The sequence below is a fragment of the Rhinatrema bivittatum genome, chromosome 16 (genome assembly GCF_901001135.1).
Source record: "Rhinatrema bivittatum chromosome 16, aRhiBiv1.1, whole genome shotgun sequence".
In the NCBI taxonomy this organism is placed as follows: domain Eukaryota; kingdom Metazoa; phylum Chordata; class Amphibia; order Gymnophiona; family Rhinatrematidae; genus Rhinatrema; species Rhinatrema bivittatum.
This window is the reverse complement of record NC_042630.1, coordinates 14,278,772-14,297,733: the sequence shown is the minus strand read 5'-3', so window position 1 is coordinate 14,297,733 and position 18,962 is coordinate 14,278,772. Positions and strand designations below refer to the sequence as shown.

Here is an 18,962-nt window from a genome sequence, read left to right as displayed (position 1 = left end):
GGGGGGGTGCATGGAATGGCCTCGCCAAGCTGGTGGAGGGAAAAAGCGGTGAGGTGAGAGAACTATAGCGGGCCTGGCCTGGGGGAGGCAGAGCAGCTGGGGTCCATGGCAATGTGGGAGGCGGTAACTCGCTGCAGAGGGGTCAGACTTTCAAAGCTAGATAACCTTTGTTTAGCAGGGTCCTTATTTCTAGAGATGCAAAATGGGGGTGAAGGGGACACTTCTGCGTATGGCTCAGTCCTGTGACCCCCCCCCCCCCCCCCATATGCCAGACTGGTGGTGCACGATCGCCCTGCATGCCCCGGGCTGGCTGTAGGATGGTATTGCCTGCTGTTGCATAGTGCTACACTATAGTGTGTAATTCTGCTCTTTCTGCTCAGTGGGAGAGCCCATCCCCGTTACCAAGAGCGTGAACCCCACGACGGAGGAGATCGAGGCCCTGCATGAAACCTACCTGTACCACCTCACCCGGCTCTTCGAGACGCACAAGGCACGCTACGGCATTGCGGAGAATCAACACCTCAACCTCGTCTAGTGCCCTGGCGGGGGGCGGTGCCAAGGCCCTCGCCGGCCGGCTTCAGACTTCCTCTGCATCCTGCCAGGCTGTGGCTGCTGGCACAGACAGCACCGGAGGAAGGGGGTGGGGTGTGTGCTTGTGCACTTGGCAGGGGATGGGTAACTTGCATAGGGTGAGTTAGGGGCCCTGCCACCCTCTGCCCAGCTCAGGCTGGAGGGACATAGGGAGCTGTGCTGCTGCTCTTCCAGTAGGCCTGGGCTGAAGGAGACGGCTCTCTGTCCTCTCATGTGTGAGGCCTGGGTGGGGGGTTAGTATGGTGTGTTTATTAGCCGTACCTGGCAGGCAGATATAAAACATGTGCCTGCCTGCGCTCCTGCTGGTTGCTCATCCTGTACTGGCTCATTGACTTTCTTCAATAAACTCTCCCATTGACTGCTGGCCTTGGTTCCTCTGTCCTAGGGGGTGCGCCGGGTCCCGCCTGCCTCCCTGCAGCTTCCTGGGGGGGGGGGGTGGTGCACGCTGCTCCCGCTGCGTGCGTCCTCCCTCCTTCGAAGTCCTAAACTCTGCCCTGGAGTAGGGGAATGAAATATGTACAACGAGCGGTAAGAGAGCCGGTGCCAGGAGCTGCTGCTGTCCCCCCGGCATTGGAGGGAGTTTTCCCTGCTCGTTCTTTGCTGAGAAGCCTCTGGTTTTCCCTGCCCACCTTTTGCGCTCTGTCTGATCAGTGGCGGATGGGGTCACACCTGGGTGCAAGAGGTTCCCCTCTCTGCCTGTGCCTGGGGCCTGTCCTCCGCTCAGGCGCTGAGCTCTTAGGAAGAGGGGGGGCCGGGGCCCCTTGGGTCTAAGGATAGTGGCTGAGGGCCCCACTCTTTCCTAGCCTCAGATGGGGGGGGATTTAGGGGTCACTGATCCTTAGGCGGTGGGGTCCCAGCTCACTGGCGGTCGGCCCCTGGGTTGGCTGAAGCTGACGCGGAGCTCCATACGTCTGTGGGACATGCGGGCTACTCGCTGCTTCCCCTCCCACCCCCTTCTGCTTGCAAAATGTTCTCCCCATCAGGCTGGCGATTGGAGAAACCCCTTTGCAAAAGTGGGCCCTGGCTGCCCCCTGGTGCCCGCTGGGCGGTGGTACAGTGGAGGGAATGTTACCCTGTAAGGACGGGCCAAGGCTGCCTGTAGCTTCAGCATTTCTGCTTCTCTTCCTGCTCCTCCTTCAACCCTGGGGGGAGGAAGGTCCTCTCTCCACTTCAGTAAATAAATAAAGTCTTAAGGCCAGATCTCCTCTTCTCTGCCCTGTCAGCGCTGTGTAGACATAAAATTCAAGGCAGTGTGGACTTGAGCCCTTCTGCTGCTCCCTGTGAGCGCTGATATCTGTCTGCTAATCTGAAAGCAGCAGGCGCAGCACGCACGGGCCTAAGAGGATTATAAAAAGCACCTTTTTGATTCCTTTTTCACGTCCCAGGCGATCAGGGCCTGCGCCGAAAGAGGCTGATGGTGTCTCTTACCTTACTGATCATGCTGTTATCAATTTAACTAAATAAGGGGGTGTCGCCGTGCTGTGTGTCATCGGCACTCCCCCGCCCAGGCACGAATCACACGGTACACACAAACTGCGAATACAGCACGGACAGCTGAAGAGAGGATCTTCATCAGAGCCCCCTGCAGGCATCACATGGATACATGCAAAGCATTTATACAGCACAGAGAGCCCCTTGCAGCTGTCATGCTGATTATATGTAAGGCTTGAATACAGCACGGACGGCTGAGAGAGGATCTTCATCAGAGCCCCCTGCAGGCATCACATGGCTACATGCAAAACATTTATACAGCACAGAGAGCCCTTTGCAGCTGTCATGCTGATTATATGTAAGGCATGAATACAGCACGGACGGCTGAGAGAGGATCTTCATCAGAGCCCCAAGCCAGTGCCATGCTGATAATATGTAAATCATGAATAAAGCACAGACAGCTGGAGCATAGATTTTCATTGTCTCATGGCAGCTAAAGAATGAGCTCAGGGAGTGAGGTTTGCAAACATATTTGAAACAGAAGTCGTATTAGAATGAGAAAGAGAGGAGACCTGGGAATAAGACCAAAGGAGGCAACAGAGCCAAGGGACTGTCCAGTTGCTATTTAGAAGAGCAGAGAGTGTACTGGGAGCCAATTCCACTGAGGTTCAGGCAGTCACCGGGCCAGGGATTGGTGCAGAGTCAGACGCCAGCCCAGAAACAAAATTAAAGCGGGGACACATTCTGAGAAAGAAAAGGCAGTGGTGAGTAGTGTGACACAGCCTCCACGCTACGGGAAAGTGCTGCTCCAGGGCTTCTGAGCTCACGGCCGGATTTTGGGCTGGGAAGGACACCCGTTTCACTGCTGCAGACCTGGTTATAGAGGCCCAGGGGGGTTTCATCGCCTCCCCCTGGATCACGGGAGGCGTTCGGCTGGATGGGCCCCTGGTGCCCTCTCTGCCTGACGCGCTGTGTGGGACTGTGCAAGGGAAAAGCCACAGGCAGGGCCTGCAAGCAGTCAGGGTGTCTCTCGCGGGAGGGAGGGTGACTGCTTCTCCTGGGACTCCAGCTAGGAAGAAGGAGCAAAGTGCAGGGAGCAGAGGTCAGAAAGCCTTCGGCAGGAAAGAACGACGCAGGGGGAAGAGGGTGCCTTACGTTAGGCTGTGTGGGGGTAGGACTCTCTCTCTCTCTCCTTGTGCCTAGCTTTCTGTGTGAATCTGTCTGTCTGTCTCTTTGCGTCTCTCTCTGATGTGTTTCCCTTCATTCTCACTTTCGTAGTCCTGTGGATGTCTCTTTGGCTTGTCTGACTCCATGTTTGTGTCTTGTCCTTCTGTCTCAATATTATCCGTCTGCCTGGCTTGGGTGCTTCTATCTGTCTGACTCAAAGGCTCGGAGTTACAGACACAGAGAGTGGCTGAGTGATTGCTATAACTCTCTCTCTCTCTCTCTCTCTCTCTCTCTCTGTGTATCCTTGTCTCTCATTCTGTGCCCTAGATCTTCAGGGTGCATTTGACCAGTTCAGTGTAAGGTTTCACTCTGGGCAGAGAGTAGCAGGTTCCCCGGCCACTGGAATAAATGAAGTCCTCTGTGAAGAGGCACGTTGAGGCCATCTCCGTGCTGCAGTTTGTGCTGACCTTCCTGCTTATGGGTGAGTAGCGTCCTGGGAGATACTCCTGTCCGGGCGTGAGCGAAGAGCAGGTGAGTTGCTCTGGGTTGTCTTGAAGAAATCCCAAGGGGGTCTTGTATCTGCAGTAATCTATAGGCCACCATCACAAGGGAGGAGGGTAGATAGAGATCTGATGGAAGCCAAGAAAGAGAGTAGGCGAGGGATAGGGGCTGTTAATGGGTGTGTGTGTGTGTGGGGGGGATCAAATCTACCAGGTGAGAATTGAACAGGATTGACGAGAAGCAGCCAACTCATGACGAGGCGACCTTGGATCTGATACTGAGAAATGGAGGCAGCGTCACAGGGGCTGTGGTAGGGGGACATCCCGCAGTCCGGTGATCACCGTGCTGTGCGGTTCAATGAAAACGTTGTTACAGCAAAGGTCCTAGATTGCCGAAGAGCTGGCTTTAAGGAAATGAATAATTATGCTGAGGAAGCCTTGGGCGGGAGCAGTTGGATGTATGGACATCAAGAAAAGGGAGTTTGGAAAGGCAACAAGTCCTTGTGGTCAGGCATGTGAGCAAGGGGAAGAGAGCGCTACGGTTTACCCAATGAGGGCAACATTTGGGAAATACAGACCGAGCCAGGAGGAGGGGGCCTACCCAATCAGTGAAGGCCGGAGACAGAAATCTCTTTACGTGTACAAGTGGCACGAGGAAGACCTACGGGGAAAGAGGAAGAGTTAAAGTGGAGGTTTAGTGAATCAAGAACTAATGCACAGAGAGAGGGAGCAAAGCAAGCCATAAGGGATGGTGGGGTGAGCACATTCCCGCTTGCTGGGGGATAGCGTGCGATGTACTGGCCCAGTGTGAAAGTAAAGGCGCTGTGGTGCATCTGCCCGTAGCCCTGATAGCGCCGCTCAACGTTACGACTTGAAATGGAGGCGGTTCCAAGAGACTGGAGGAGACCAGAGGTAGCACCGCAGCGCACAAGGATGGGAACAGGGACATGAGACATGGGCAATGGAATGGAAGCGCTACCGCAGGCCAGAATAGTGCAACACCTTGAAGCCGGCGGGTTACGGGATCAGTTGGTCGCTTTCCCCTTCACCAGAATGGATCCCACTGACCCCCACTCTTGGAGACCTGAGCTCAACCACCTTCTCGCTCGGTTTACACTTTGTCTCCCAGCCCCCAGACTCCATGGCTTGTTCACAGGCTCTTCCCTGAGGAGCAGGGTCAGAGGCTCGACTTGGCCACATCTCGCGTGTCCCTTGCTCTGTAAGACTCTGGCTCACCTCAGTCAAGCCTGTTCGGCAAGATCTTCCCCCTCTGTGAAAGGCGTGTCGGTCGCTTTTCTCTCGCCATCACCTCGAAGTTTGAGGGACCTTTATTTTTGCCCCGGCTTGCTCTTCCCTTCCCGTCCCCTCTCATGTCCAGGCTGCCCCCTGCCTACCTGACCTTGGGGCTCGGGCTCAGGTTTGACTCTCCTCCTCCTCCTCTGCTGCTGCGACTCCAGTGGCCACGGTGTTGGCCCGCTGCTTCGCATGGTCTGTGTGACCTGCTGTGACCTCATCTGAGCCCTGCGTGGGGCGACTCCAAGCTCAGCAGAAGTTCTTATGCCACACCTGCTGCCTCCCTCCACTCCCACCTGTCTTTGCCATCTAAGGGAGTCCTCCCCCCCCCCCCCGAGGGCTGCAACGTCACTGGTGCAGCCCGAAAGTAAAAGTGATTGGGACTGCTGTCTGCTGGCTGTACACATTGCTGCATCCCCTCAGCACAATAAAGGTGCAGGTGTGTGCGTGATGCTGGCTGCCGCTCCACTTGGTGCTTGCCTCCCTCCCCTTGCTGGGTCAGCCCCATGGAGCCCCACGGAGCCCTGAAAAGTAGCATCTGAGTATATGAGACTATGAGAGATAGGGAGGGAGGACCAGTGTGTGTGTATGACAGGGAGGAAAGATGTGTGTGTGTATGAGAGAGGGAGAGAGCACCTGTGTGTGTGTGTGTGTGTATATGAAGGGGAGGGAAGGGGGATGTGTGTGTGTGTATGAGAGAGGGAGGTAGGACCTGTGTGTGTGAGAGGGAGAGAGCACCTGTGTGTGTATGAGAGGGGGATGGAGGGCAGGCCACTGTGTATGTGTGTGTGTGTGTGTAGGAGAGAGAGCCTGTATGTGTTTCGTTGTTTGTGTGTGAGGGAGAGAGAGAACCACTGAGTGTGTAAGTGAGAGCTTGTGTGGATGTATGAGTGGGAGAGAGTCAGTGAATGCACGTGTGTATGTGAGGGAGCGTGCATGAGAATGAACATGTGAATGTGTGTGTGTGAGAGAGAATGTACATGTTGGAGTGTGTGTATGAGAAAGAGAGGAAAACGTTTGTGCACCTTCCTCCTCCACCTCCCCAACTAATCCAGGACAATCTCAGGGTGGCTGGAAATCAACAATTCCCAGGTATGGAGAGTGGAGGATTTTTTCTTTCTTTCTTTCTTTCTTTCTTTAAATTCTTTTAATATACCGATGCTCAAGACCAAGTCTTATCGTACCGGTTTACAATAAACTAGGGGGTAAACCAGTTAACACTGAAAGCGAAAGTTACATTACAACAGGGAATGTAGAACGGGGCTGTTAGAAAAAAAGGGATAGGTTAACAATTTCTAACTGGAGAGCCGTGCATGTAAGCAGAGAGCAGTTGCTTACATGGTAAAATTATATACAATCCCTATTTATCCCTATTAGTTTTAAATAATTGGTTGTTATTTGATGTGTCTGCTGTTTTGAAAGATTTAATTGGTATTTGGTAAATTAAAAAAATATTGTATGCATTTTAATTATTGGATATTCTTTTATTTTATTGGTATGGTTGATGTTTTTTTATATTTCTTGATTTGTTTGATGTTTAGCAAGGAGTAGTGATGTTTCTTTTTTCCCCACTGTTGTGCATACACAGCCTGGTTTGTTGCAGTTTCCAGTTCAGTTTTTATATCTGCCTGATACTTGATAGTCTGTCTGTTCTATTTGGCGAGGGTTTCTCTGTGTTCTGCATGTGTGTAGCTGGCGAGTCGTTTCTGTGCAGGGCTCTGTAGCAGCCTGGCGTGTTCTGGTTTCCTAATAGGAGGCGTATTGGTGTTGTAGGACCTGTTGTAATATTTGCAGTGTTGCCTTTACATAGGTAGGTTTCTTACTGAGTGAGTGCTTTCATTTAGTGCTGTTTTGGTAAGGGAGGTTTACTTTACTGAGACTTTATCTGCCACTTCTCTGGGAACCCTGACCCCTGATTTCCCCTCCCCCCCCCTTCCCCGGCATTTCAAATCACCAAATGAGCAGTCTCCTGTCCCGGCCCACTCAGTAATTTGACTAATGGGGGGGGGGGGGGGTGCCATCTCATCCCTCGCTCAGGTAGCAGATCGCCTTGAGCTGCCCTTCCAGTAGGTTACCCCCTCGCGTTTGGGATGGCGAGGCAGAGCTAGAGGGGGAAATGTGCCTGTCTGCAACAGAGTAGAACTCAGAAGAATGGCCAATAAGAGGAAAGGCAACTTTAAAACATTGAAGCTTGGCCAATGTTTTTAGCCACTACAATTTTATGGGAGAGGCCTGCTGACCTCACGTTAGCCAGTCACTGTGCCACAGTAGCCGGGAAAGTGAATAGCCTTGCCTGATCCTATAAAAGTCTCCTAGCGTTAGGAGACAGGCGCGGCATCGGCCTCTCTCCAGGGCTCCTGCGAGACCCTCAGCTTCAGCTCCGTGTTTAGTGTAGGTTCCCGGGGCCCACGTCTGCTGACGGACGTTGACAAACGATAGGCATGTCGAAGGAGAGCCACAAACTGGGGCATGGACCTCACCAGAACCGTACACAGCTAAAGAGGAAGGGGGAAATGTGATGCAAATATTCTTCTAGAAAGGACCAGAAGGAAGCGTGTTCCGGAGATCGAGACGCTCAAGGGTGTTATCGTATGAGGCCAAAAACAGGGAGGCTCCAAAGGATGCGAGATAATCCTTTCCTGAGACGCTCAAGGGTGTTATCGTATGAGGCCAAAAACAAGGAGGCTCCAAAGGGATGCGAGATAATCCTTTCCTGAGACGCTCAAGGGTGTTTATCGTATGAGGCCGAAAACAGGGAGCTCAAGGGGCTGGCGAGATAATCCTTATCCTGAGACGCTCAAGGGTGTTATCGTATGAGGCCGAAAGAAGGGAGGCTCCAAAGGGATGCGAGATAATCCTTTCCTGAGACGCTCAAGGGTGTTATCGTATGAGGCCGAAAACAGGGAGGCTCAGAGGGGCTGCGAGATAATCCTTTCCTGAGACGCTCAAGGGTGTTATCGTATGAGCCGAAAACAGGGGAGGCTCAGAGGGGCTGCGAGATAATTCCTTTCCTGAGACGCTCAAGGGTGTTATCGTATTGAGCCGAAAGAAGGGAGGCTCCAAAGGGATGCGAGATAATCCTTTCCTGAGACGCTCAAGGGTGTTATCGTATGAGGCCGAAACAGGGAGGGGCTCAGAGGGGCTGCGAGATAATCCTTTCCTGAGACGCTCAAGGAGTGTGTTATCGTATGAGGCCGAAAAACAGGGAGGGCTCAGAGGGGGCTGCGAGATAATCCTTTCCTGAGACGCTCAGGGTGTTATCGTACGAGGCCGAAAGAAGGGAGGCTCCAAAGGGATGCGAGATAATCCTTTCCTGAGACGCTCAAGGGTGTTATCGTATGAGGCCGAAAGAAGGGAGGCTCCAAAGGGATGCGAGAGAATCCTTTCCTGAGACGCTCAAGGGTGTTATCGTATGAGGCCGAAAGAAGGGAGGCTCCAAAGGGATGCGAGAGAATCCTTTCCTGAGACGCTCAAGGGTGTTATCATATGAGGCCGAAAGAAGGGAGGCTCCAAAGGGATGCGAGATAATCCTTTCCTGGAGACGCTCGAGGGTGTTATCGTATGAGGCCGAAAGCAGAGAGGCTCCAAAGGGATGCGAGATAATCCTTTCCTGAGACGCTCAAGGGTGTTATCGTATGAGGCCGAAAGAAGGGAGGCTCCAAAGGGATGCGAGATAATCCTTTCTGAGACGCTCAAGGGTGTTATCGTATGAGGCCGAAAGAAGGGAGGGCTCCAAAGGGATGCGAGATAAATCCTTTCCTGAGACGCTCGAGGGTTGTTTATCGTATGAGCCGAAAGAAGGGAGGCTCAGAGGGGCTGCGAGGATAATCCTTTCCCTGAGACGCTCAAGGGTGTTATCGTATGAGGCCGAAAGCAGGGAGGCTCCTAAGGGAATCCTGAGACGCTCAAGGGTGTTATCATATGATGCCGAAAGCAGGGAGGCTCCAAAGGGATGGAGATAATCCTATCCTGAGACGCTCAAGGGTGTTATCGTATGAGCCGAAAAGCAGGGAGGCTCCTAAGGGATGGGAGATAATCCTTTCCTGAGACGCTCAAGTGGTGTTATCGTATGAGGCCGAAGCAGGGAGGCTCCTAAGGGATGCGAGAGTAATCCTTTCCTGAGACGCTCGAGGGTGTTATCGTATGAGGCCGAAAGAAGGGAGGCTCCTAAGGGATGCGAGATAATCCTTTCCTGAGACCTCAAGGGTGTTATCAAATGAGGCCGAAAGAAGGGAGGCTGAGAGGGGCTGTCGAGATAATCCTTATCCTGAGACACTCAGGGTGTTTATCGTATGAGGCCGAAAGCAGGGAGGCTCCTAAGGGATGCGAGATAATCCTTTCCTGAGACGCTCAAGGGTGTTATCGTATGAGGCCGGAAGAAGGGAGGCTCCAAAGGGATGCGAGATAATCCTTTCCTGAGACGCTCAAGGGTGTTATCGTATGAGGCCGAAAGAAGGGAGGCTCCAAAGGGATGGGAGATAATCCTTTCCTGAGACGCTCAAGGTGTTATCGTATGAGGCCGAAAACAGGGAGGCTCAGAGGGGCTGCGAGATAATCCTTTCCTGAGACGCTCAAGGGTGTTATCGTATGAGGCCGAAAGCAGGGAGGCTCCAAAGGGATGCGAGATAATCCTTTCCTGAGACGCTCAAGGGTGTTATCGTATGAGGCCGAAAACAGGGAGGCTCAGAGGGGCTGCGAGATAATCCTTTCCTGAGACGCTCAAGGGTGTTATCGTATGAGGCCGAAAGAAGGGAGGCTCCAAAGGGATGCGAGATAATCCTATCCTGAGACACTCAAGGGTGTTATCGTACGAGGCCGAAAGCAGGGAGGCTCCTAAGGGATGCGAGATAATCCTTTCCTGAGACGCTCAAGGGTGTTATCGTATGAGGCCGAAAGAAGGGAGGCTCCAAAGGGATGCGAGATAATCCTTTCCTGAGACGCTCAAGGGTGTTATCGTATGAGGCCAAAAGCAGGGAGGCTCCTAAGGGATGCGAGATAATCCTTTCCTGAGACGCTCAAGGGTGTTATCGTATGAGGCCGAAAGAAGGGAGGCTCCAAAGGGATGCGAGATAATCCTTTCCTGAGACGCTCAAGGGTGTTATCAAATGAGGCCAAACCCAGGGAGGCTCCAAAGGGATGCGAGATAATCCTTTCCTGAGACGCTCAAGGCTGTTATCTTATGAGGCCGAAAGCAGGGAGGCTCCAAAGGGATGCGAGATAATCCTTTCCTGAGACGATCAAGGGTGTTATCGTATGAGGCCGAAAGAAGGGAGGCTCCAAAGGGATGCGAGATAATCCTTTCCTGAGACGCTCAAGGGTGTTATCGTATGAGGCCGAAAGAAGGGAGGCTCCAAAGGGATGCGAGATAATCGTTTGTCACCGAGAGGCTGGGGAGGTTAAAGGAGCCAAAGCAGTGGCAGAATTCAAGCTTGGGAGGGGCACAAAGGGACTTCAGTGGTGGAGAGGGGCAGGAGGAAGACCACAGACGTGAGAAAGGTACCGGTGGGCCGAGTGGCCCTTATCTCCCGGAATGCATACATTTCTAGGTCTGTAGCTATGCTGTGCATATAACGTGTCTCGGAGTACACTGTATATCTAAACGGCGTGGTTTCCATTTACAGGCATCTCCTTCACGGCTCTGCTCCTCTATTTGATGTTCACCTCCTTCTGGATTGTCTCCGTCCTTTATTTCGTGTGGTTTTTCCTGGACTCTGGAACCCCAGAGCGAGGTAGGACATTCTTTACTGTGTCTCCTGTAGAGGAAGTTGGGTGTGGACTCTGCAGCCAGCCCTCCCCACGTAGGGAAGGGGACATGTCTGCCTCCATACGCTGGGTGGCCCTCACAGAGGTGACAGCTCTACAAGGCCAGGGGACGTAGTGGCATTTCCAGAACCCGGGAGCGGGACCATTGATTCCACAGGGGCCAGGAAGTGCATAAGGGGATCCCGTATATGAACCAGGAAAGCTCTGTCTCCTTACAGGCGGCCGGCGGTCAGTGTGGTTCCGGAGATGGGCCATGTGGAGACAGTTCAAAGATTACTTTCCTATCAAGGTGAAGCAAGGCTTAATCCGTGTTTACCTGTGTGTCCATCTGCCTTGTGTGCGTTTGTCTATAACTCCCTCCTCCACCCCAGCATTGACACCCCCCCACCTCCCTCCATGTCACTGATTCTCCTCTCTCTCCCTCATACTAACTTTCCTCCCCTTGCTAGGACTCCACTCGCTCCCCACGCCTCTCCCCTTCCTGACACCGACCCTCTTTTTCTCTCTGACAGTTGCTTACCGTTCTCCCCTATGCTGATCTCTCCCCCTTGTTTTTTTTTGGTTTTTTTTCTTCCTGTGATCTGGTCCCCTTGACCTCTTTTTTCCTCCTCCTTAGATGGTAAAGACGGCTGAGCTCAGCCCAGACAGGAATTACATCTTCGGCTGCCACCCCCATGGCATCATGTGTTTCGGTCCCTTCTGCAACTTCTGCACGGAGGCCAACAATTTCCTGCGCACCTTCCCCGGCATCCGGCCCACCTTGGCCATCCTGGGCGGGGTCTTCCGCCTGCCCGTGTACCGCGATTATTTGATGAGCGTAGGTAAGGAGGCTGGGGGCCAGGGTGGGGCCTGGTGATCTGGTGTTTTGGCGGTGAGGCACTGGCTCAGTCCTGTCTTTTGAATTTACTTCTCAATGCATTGTGGTATGTGTAGTCCGGGGGGGGGGGGGGGGGGGGGGGGGCGGTCAGGACTACATGTCCCAGAATGCACCAGAAAGAGGTAAGAGCAGAGGGATGTGTCAGGGAGGGGAGGTGAAATCGCCTTCTAGGAACTAGGCCAGGACTGCCAGCTGGCTCCATTTTGTTCAGGACAGGTTGATCCCATCCTGTTTTTTTTTTCCCCCAGTGCATGCTGGAACCTGTGGTTCAGCAGGGACTACATTTCCATGCATGCAATGAGGCAAACCCAGGACTAGGTGCACCGAGTCTGGGAAAAGATGGAGCTGGTTATATGGGACTAGGGGCCACCAAATGGCTCCAGTTAGTTGGGGAAAGGAGCCGAGATGAGCTGACCTTGGGTTTTGGGTTTGTTTTTTTTTTTGCCTCAAAGGGACTCAGGTTTCCATTCTCTTAAAAAAATAAAACAAAAAACAAACAAAACCTGGAGAGAAGCATTTGCTGAGATCTTGTGTGATGGTGCCACCTGCTGCCCGCTCAGTGCCTCACCACAGAGTGGTAAGCAGCGTAGGAAGCAGGCAGAGCCGGGCAGCAGAGTGGCGCAGCGGAAGCGTGCTGGGCCCATAACCCAGAGGTCGATGGATCGAAACCATCCTCTGCTATCATCATGCCTTTTAATTCAACTTATAAATTGTTTTTTTTAAACCACCTACATTAATTGTCTGGTTTCCCTGCAGACGGCTGTAATCGTAGCTCATGAAACAGGACTCCGAGTTACAGCCTATGAGACCTGAGGAAGCTTCTCTCTCTTTAATAGAGCTAACTGGAAATATTTGAGCTATTTCCACACCCTGTCAGGGGTGTCTCTTACTCCCTTTCTCATGGGTCTGTCTCCTGCCCTCAGGGATGTGCCCGGTCAGTAAGGTGAGCCTGGATTACCTCCTCTCCCAGACTGGAACTGGGAACGCTGTCATGATTGTGATTGGAGGGGCGGCGGAGTCGCTGCAGTGCGCCCCTGGGGAGCACGCGCTGACCCTGCGGGGTCGGAAGGGCTTCGTGAGGCTTGCTCTGGAGCACGGGTGAGTGCCAGGGACCCCACTCCCGTATCCAGCCGCTCTGGAGTCTGTCCCCGCAGCATCCTCGGATTAATGAGATGGCAGGGGAGGGAAGAGGCAGAGAGAAACAGAAGATAGGATAAAGACAGAGGGAGTCAGAGACACAAACACAAAGATTATGTACATTTTAAGAATACAATTACATTATTCCGAGAAGCATGTTCTTACTTAATATTTTCCCTGTTTTTGTCTCTTTCAATTTTTCCTCGTTTCCTTCTGTGTATGTGAGTGTGAGTGTGTTTGTTGAGTGGTGTGTGCCTCTGTATGGGTGTAGGTTTCTATATGTATGTGTATGTATCTCTTCTATGTGTGTGGCAAGTCGCAAAATGTGTATGAGTGAATATATGTGCTGAGTGGGGTGTCTATGTGTCTCTGGGGGTGTGTATGTATGTGTGAGCAGAGTGTGTATGCTTAGTGTTATGTGTCTGTGAGTGTTCTGAGTGGGGTGTGTATGTGTCTCTTTATGGGGGTGTGCGGAGTGGAGTGTGTATGTGTCTCTGGATGTGTGGGACTGGTGAATAGTGTGTGTGTGTATGAGCTGAATGTTTTGTGTCTGTGTGTGTGTGCTTAGTGGAGTGTGTATGTGTCTCTGTATGTGTGGGTCTGGTGAGTAGTGTGTGTGTGTGTATGAGCTGAATGTTTTGTGTCTGTGTGTGTGTGCTGAGTGCAGTGTGTATGTGTCTCTGTATGTGTGGGTCTGGTGAGTAGGAAATGTGTGTATGAGCTGAGTGTTATGTGTCTGTGTGTGCTGAGTGGGTTGTGTATGTGTCTGTGTATGGGTGTGTGTATGTGTCTGTGTATGGGTGTGTGTCTGGTGAGTGTATGTGAGTGATGAGTAGTGTATGTGTCTCTGTATGGGTGTGTGTGCTGAGCGCTGTGTGTGTTTATGTCTCTCTCTATATGTGTTTGTGTGTGTGTGTCTGTGTGTGCTGAGTGGGTTGTGTCTGTGTATGGGTGTGTGTCTGGTGAGTGTGTGTGAGTAGTGTATATGTCTCTATATGGGTGTATGTGTCTCTGTATGGGTGTGTGTGCTGAGCGCTGTGTGTGTTTATGTCTCTCTCTATATGTGTTTGTGTGTGTGTGTCTGTGTGTGCTGAGTGGGTTGTGTCTGTGTATGGGTGTGTGTCTGGTGAGTGTGTGTGAGTAGTGTATATGTCTCTATATGGGTGTATGTGTCTCTATGTGTGTATGTGTGCTGAGCGCTGTGTGTGTTTATGTCTCTCTCTATATGTGTGTGTGTGTGTGTGTGCTGAGTGGGTTGTGTATGTGTCTCTGGACGTGTGGGTCTGGTGAGTAGTGTGTATGTGTGTGTATGAGCTGAGTGGTATGTGTCTGTGTGTGCTGAGTGGGTTGTGTATGTGTCTGTGTATGGGTGTGTGTCTGGTGAGTGTGTGTGAGTGATGAGTAGTGATTGTGTCTCTGTATGTGTGTATGTGTGCTGAGCGCTGTGTGTGTTTATGTCTCTCTCTATATGTGTGTGTGTGTGTGTGTGTGCTGAGTGGGTTGTGTATGTGTCTCTGGACGTGTGGGTCTGGTGAGTAGTGTGTATGTGTGTGTATGAGCTGAGTGGTATGTGTCTGTGTGTGCTGAGTGGGTTGTGTATGTGTCTGTGTATGGGTGTGTGTCTGGTGAGTGTGTGTGAGTGATGAGTAGTGATTGTGTCTCTGTATGGGTGTGTGTGCTGAGCGCTGTGTGTGTTTATGTCTCTCTCTATATGTGTTTGTGTGTGTGTGCTGAGTGGGTTGTGTCTGTGTATGGGTGTGTGTCTGGTGAGTGTGTGTGAGTAGTGTATATGTCTCTATATGGGTGTATGTGTCTCTATGTGTGTATGTGTGCTGAGCGCTGTGTGTGTTTATGTCTCTCTCTATATGTGTGTGTGTGTGTGTGTCTGGTGAGTGGTATGTAGATTAGTTTTTTTTATCACGCGGGACACACTGACATCAGAGTAAGTGGTTCGCCCTCACCCAGGCAGCAGAGTGGCGCAGCGGAAGCGTGCTGGGCCCATAACCCAGAGGTCGATGGATCGAAACCATCCTCTGCTAGTGGCTTTTTTTTCTTTCTTTCTGTGACCTGAGAACTGTTGTTCCCTTTGTGCATTTCAATTCAAAATGTTAGTGCACCTGACAATCTGTACACAGGATACCAAAGTAATACATAAACTAAACTAGTAAAAGAAAAGAATTACAAAGTATAAGAAGAGGAATAACATGCTGCTGTTTCTCCTGTTTCCTCTAGGATTTGCTCATTTGTTTGCTGGAATTTTTTCAGTTTCTCTGTTAGTTATGGGAAATGTGTACCTCTGGTTTATCTTCTGTTTATTCTCAAACTGCCATTTGTTTCCTGTTTATACTAACTTTTCTCTCACTTTAGTGTGTCATTTGCTTATTCTCACTATTTTTCCTCTGTCTGTGGTTTATCTCCTGTTTATTCTTGCTGTTTTTCTCTGATTAGTTTTTCTGCGTAGTTTCTCTGTCTTTATTCTGCCCATGATTTCCCTTCTGTTTATTCTCACTCTCTTTTCCCTGACTGTTGTTTATCTCCCGTTTATTCTCACTCTCTTTTCCCTGACTGTTGTTTATCTCTTGTGTTTATTCTCACTCTCTTTTCCCTGACTGTAGTTTATCTCTCGTGTTTGTTCTCACTCTTTTCCTGACTGTTGTTTATCTCTTGTGTTTATTCTCACTCTCTTTTCCCTGACTGTTGTTTATCTCTTGTGTTTATTCTCACTCTTTCCCTGACTGTTGTTTATCTCTTGTGTTTATTCTCACTCTCTTTTCCCTGACTGTTGTTTATCTCCTGTTTATTTTCACTCTCTTTTCCCTGACTGTTGTTTATCTCTTGTGTTTATTCTCACTCTCTTTTCTCTGACTGTTGTTTATCTCTTGTGTTTATTCTCACTCTCTTTTCTCTGACTGTTGTTTATCTCCTGTTTATTCTCACTCTTTTCCCTGACTGTTGTTTATCTCCTGTTTATTTTCACTCTCTTTTCCCTGACTGTTGTTTATCTCTTGTGTTTATTCTCACTCTCTTTTCTCTGACTGTTGTTTATCTCTTGTGTTTATTCTCACTCTCTTTTCTCTGACTGTTGTTTATCTCTTGTGTTTATTCTCACTCTCTTTTCCTTGACTGTTTATCTCCCATTTATTCTCACTCTCTTTTCCCTGACTGTTGTTTATCTCTTGGGTTTGTTCTCACTCTTTTCCTGACTGTTGTTTATCTCCCATTTATTCTCACTCTCTTTTCCCTGACTGTTGTTTATCTCTTGTGTTTGTTCTCACTCTTTTCCTGACTGTTGTTTATCTCCCATTTATTTTCACTCTCTTTTCTCTGATTGTTGTTTATCTCTTGTGTTTATTCTCTCTGTCTTTGCTCTGACTCTGGTGGATGGACATTACTTGTGTTTTCCAGGGCAGACCTGGTGCCAGTGTACACCTTTGGGGAGAGTGACTTGTACCAGCAGGTGATATTCAAGGATGGGAGCTGGATGAAAGCCCTGCAGCTTCGCTTCCAGAAGATTGTTGGCTTTGCCCCCTGCTGCTTCATCGGGCGGGCCGTTCTCTCCAGTGCCTCCTGGGGGATGATTCCATTCAATAAACCCGTCACCACAGTCGGTGGGTGTGGCTTCACGTGAGCAGGCCCTGTGTATGACAGCAAGGGCACGGGACCGATTCCCAGAGGGGGGAGGAGGGACCTGCACTGGATGGGGCCAAATGATTCTGTAGGGAAGGACCCCTCTGTCTCAATCTCCAGCTCTGTCTCTGGCTCTGTGTGTCGCCTTGGGGATGAGTCACTTTATTTCTCTGTGCCTCAGCTCTAATTCCCGGCTCTGTCACTGCCTCTGTATTCGACCCTGGGTGAATCAATTTATCTCCTTGTTCCTCAGTTCTAATCCCCGGCTCTGACACTGCCTCTCTGTGTGGGACCCTGGGGGAGTCACTTTATCTCCCTGTGCCTCAGTTCTAATCCCCGGCTCTGTCACTGACTCTGTATTCGACCCTGGGTGAATCAATTTATCTCCTTGTTCCTCAGTTCTAATCCCCAGCTCTGACACTGCCTCTCTGTGTGTGACGCTAGAGAGTCACGTTATCTCCTTGAGCCTCAGTTCTAATCCCCGGCTCTGACACTGCCTCTCTGTGTGTGACCCTGGGGGAGTCACTTTATCTCCCTGTGCCTCAGTTCTAATCCCCGGCTCTGTCACTGACTCTGTATTCGACCCTGGGTGAATCAATTTATCTCCTTGTTCCTCAGTTCTAATCCCCAGCTCTGACACTGCCTCTCTGTGTGTGACGCTAGAGAGTCACGTTATCTCCCTGAGCCTCAGTTCTAATCCCCGGCTCTGTCACTGATTCTCTGTGTGTGACCCTGGGGGAGTCACTTTATCTCCCTGTGCCTCAGTTCTAATCCCAGGCTCTGTCACTGACTCTGTGTGACCCTGGGAGACACTTTATCTCCCTAGGCCTCAGTGCTAATCCCCAGGCCATTCGCTGACTCTCTGGGGCCGATGCAGTAAGGGGCACTAAAACTATTGCGGGTTATTACTCGCATTTTAGTACTGGGAGTTTGGTGCTGATGTAGCCCTGGGATGTAAAAAGGGCTCTAGTGCCAAAAACAAGCTCGCACTAAAAAGCCCGCAGCAGGCTTAGCATGGGTGCATGCAGATTGTGGGCACACGCCCATTTCTCCTGGTCACCCCATGCATTTGAGCTCTAAGGCCGCACAGTTTTCCCCTAGCTCGTCCTTTTTAATATCGCATCGGGTGCCCGGGAGGGGTGGCTGTGGCGTGCATTAGGGAAACAGGCTCTCAATACGAGCCCCTGTTTTAGCGTACGTCTTATTCCATCGGCCCCTCGGTGGGAGTCACTTTATCTCCCTGGACGTCTGAGGTTTTATGACTTTTTTTGTGGACTGTGCCTGCTTTATAACTCTCTGAATTTTCCTTGCAGTGGGACGGCCGATCCGCGTTCCTCATGTCCTCGTGCCGTCCTGCGAGGAGGTGGATACCTACCACCAGCTGTACATGGAGGAGCTGCGGGCGCTCTTTGATGCACACAAAGTCAGCTGCAGCCTTCCCGCGTCCCAGAAGCTCAGCATCCTTTAGGGGAACGTCGCATCTTTCTCGGGGAATGTGCGTCCATCTGCGACTACGTGGGTGCGCTGCTCTCTCTCAGGCCGATGCAGTATCGGCGTGCGTGAAACGGGCGGTCATCATTGAGCGTCCGCTCTCCTAACGTGCGCCAATCGACCTCTCCGGGGCGCCCGATGTAATATTTAAATGAGGGGTCTTGCTGTAAAGGAGGCGCTAGGGAAGTTTTTGGGCGTCCCGAGTGTCTCCTCGGCATCGGGTGCCCAGGAGAGGTGGCCGACAGCGGGTTAGGAAAATGGACGCTTGTTAATTGAGCATCCCTTTTCCTAACCTGACCGCCGGCAACACTTCTGGGGGTTTTTTTTTTTGTTTTTTTTTTTAGGGTTCTCCTTTTTCGGTTCCTCTGACTTAATATCACCACGATATTATGTCAGAGGAACTACAGAAAAGCAGTGTTTTCTGCTTTGCTGAAAACCTTTTGGGCTTCTCAAGAATCAGCGCTTGCTCTGGTTAGGCGTTCATTTTTTAGGGTGAAAATGTGTGCATTGGGTGGGTATTTTTTTTTTTTTTTTGCATTGGGGGAAATAGCTCATAGCCTCATCAACCTGGATTTACTGGGGCTGAGCGCTATTCGCCACGCCCTCGGTTGGACGCTCGCTTTGCATCGGGGGGGGGGGGGGATGGAGGCGCGTCCAGTCGCATGCTGAGCCGTGCGCTGCGGCCGGCGCAGGGTATGCGTTTGTCTCTGAATGTGTGTGCATGGGGAGAAGCGGGTGTGGCTTTGTGCATGTTCAGGCCCCCTCTGTATTCTTCCCGTGATTAATAAATCTGCCACATATTGTCCCCTATGTCTTGTTTATTAAATCTGGGAGAGGAGGGGACACTTAGCTTCACATGATGCTGCCTCTGAGGATCCCTTTTCTCTCTCTGGTGTGTGTTTTGGGAGGGGGGGGGGGTTAATCAGGTGTCAAGAGGGTCCACCGGTCACCATCTCTTTTCTGTCAAACTTTGTTGTATACTGTAAGTTCAGCAATTAAAAAAAAGAAAAAAAACATTTCAGCCTTCTCTCTCTGTAAGACAGTGCTGGTCAGGTCTGGAAGTGAAGGGAGGGAGGGAGAAAGGG

At 51.1% G+C, this 18,962-nt stretch overlaps 1 protein-coding gene and 2 non-coding genes across 3 annotated transcripts; all 3 read left to right on the top strand.

Moving 5' to 3' along the window:
* The first annotated feature begins 3,128 nt into the window (after positions 1-3,128).
* MOGAT3 (monoacylglycerol O-acyltransferase 3) lies at positions 3,129-18,188 on the top strand. Its single transcript, XM_029581899.1, has 8 exons — positions 3,129-3,193; positions 3,517-3,670; positions 10,604-10,711; positions 10,964-11,034; positions 11,362-11,566; positions 12,546-12,720; positions 16,165-16,367; positions 17,700-18,188. Exons 2-8 carry the CDS (start codon positions 3,598-3,600, stop codon positions 17,852-17,854), a joined length of 990 nt encoding a protein of 329 aa, XP_029437759.1. The 5' UTR covers positions 3,129-3,193; positions 3,517-3,597; the 3' UTR covers positions 17,855-18,188.
* TRNAM-CAU lies at positions 12,232-12,303 on the top strand. The gene has a single exon. It is a non-coding gene; the product is annotated as a tRNA-Met (tRNA).
* On the top strand, positions 14,727-14,798 carry TRNAM-CAU. Its single transcript has one exon. It is a non-coding gene; the product is annotated as a tRNA-Met (tRNA).
* Positions 18,189-18,962: the final 774 nt, after the last annotated feature.

Bases quoted from the DNA above. Each gene is read 5' to 3' on its own strand.
- MOGAT3 (XM_029581899.1), top strand. From the start codon at position 3,598: ATGAAGTCCTCTGTGAAGAGGCACGTTGAGGCCATCTCCGTGCTGCAG. The intron at 11,035-11,361 runs GTGAAGCAAGGC...CCTCCTCCTTAG, and splicing joins AAGATTACTTTCCTATCAAG to ATGGTAAAGACGGCTGAGCT. The intron at 16,368-17,699 runs GTGGGTGTGGCT...TTTTCCTTGCAG, and splicing joins TAAACCCGTCACCACAGTCG to TGGGACGGCCGATCCGCGTT.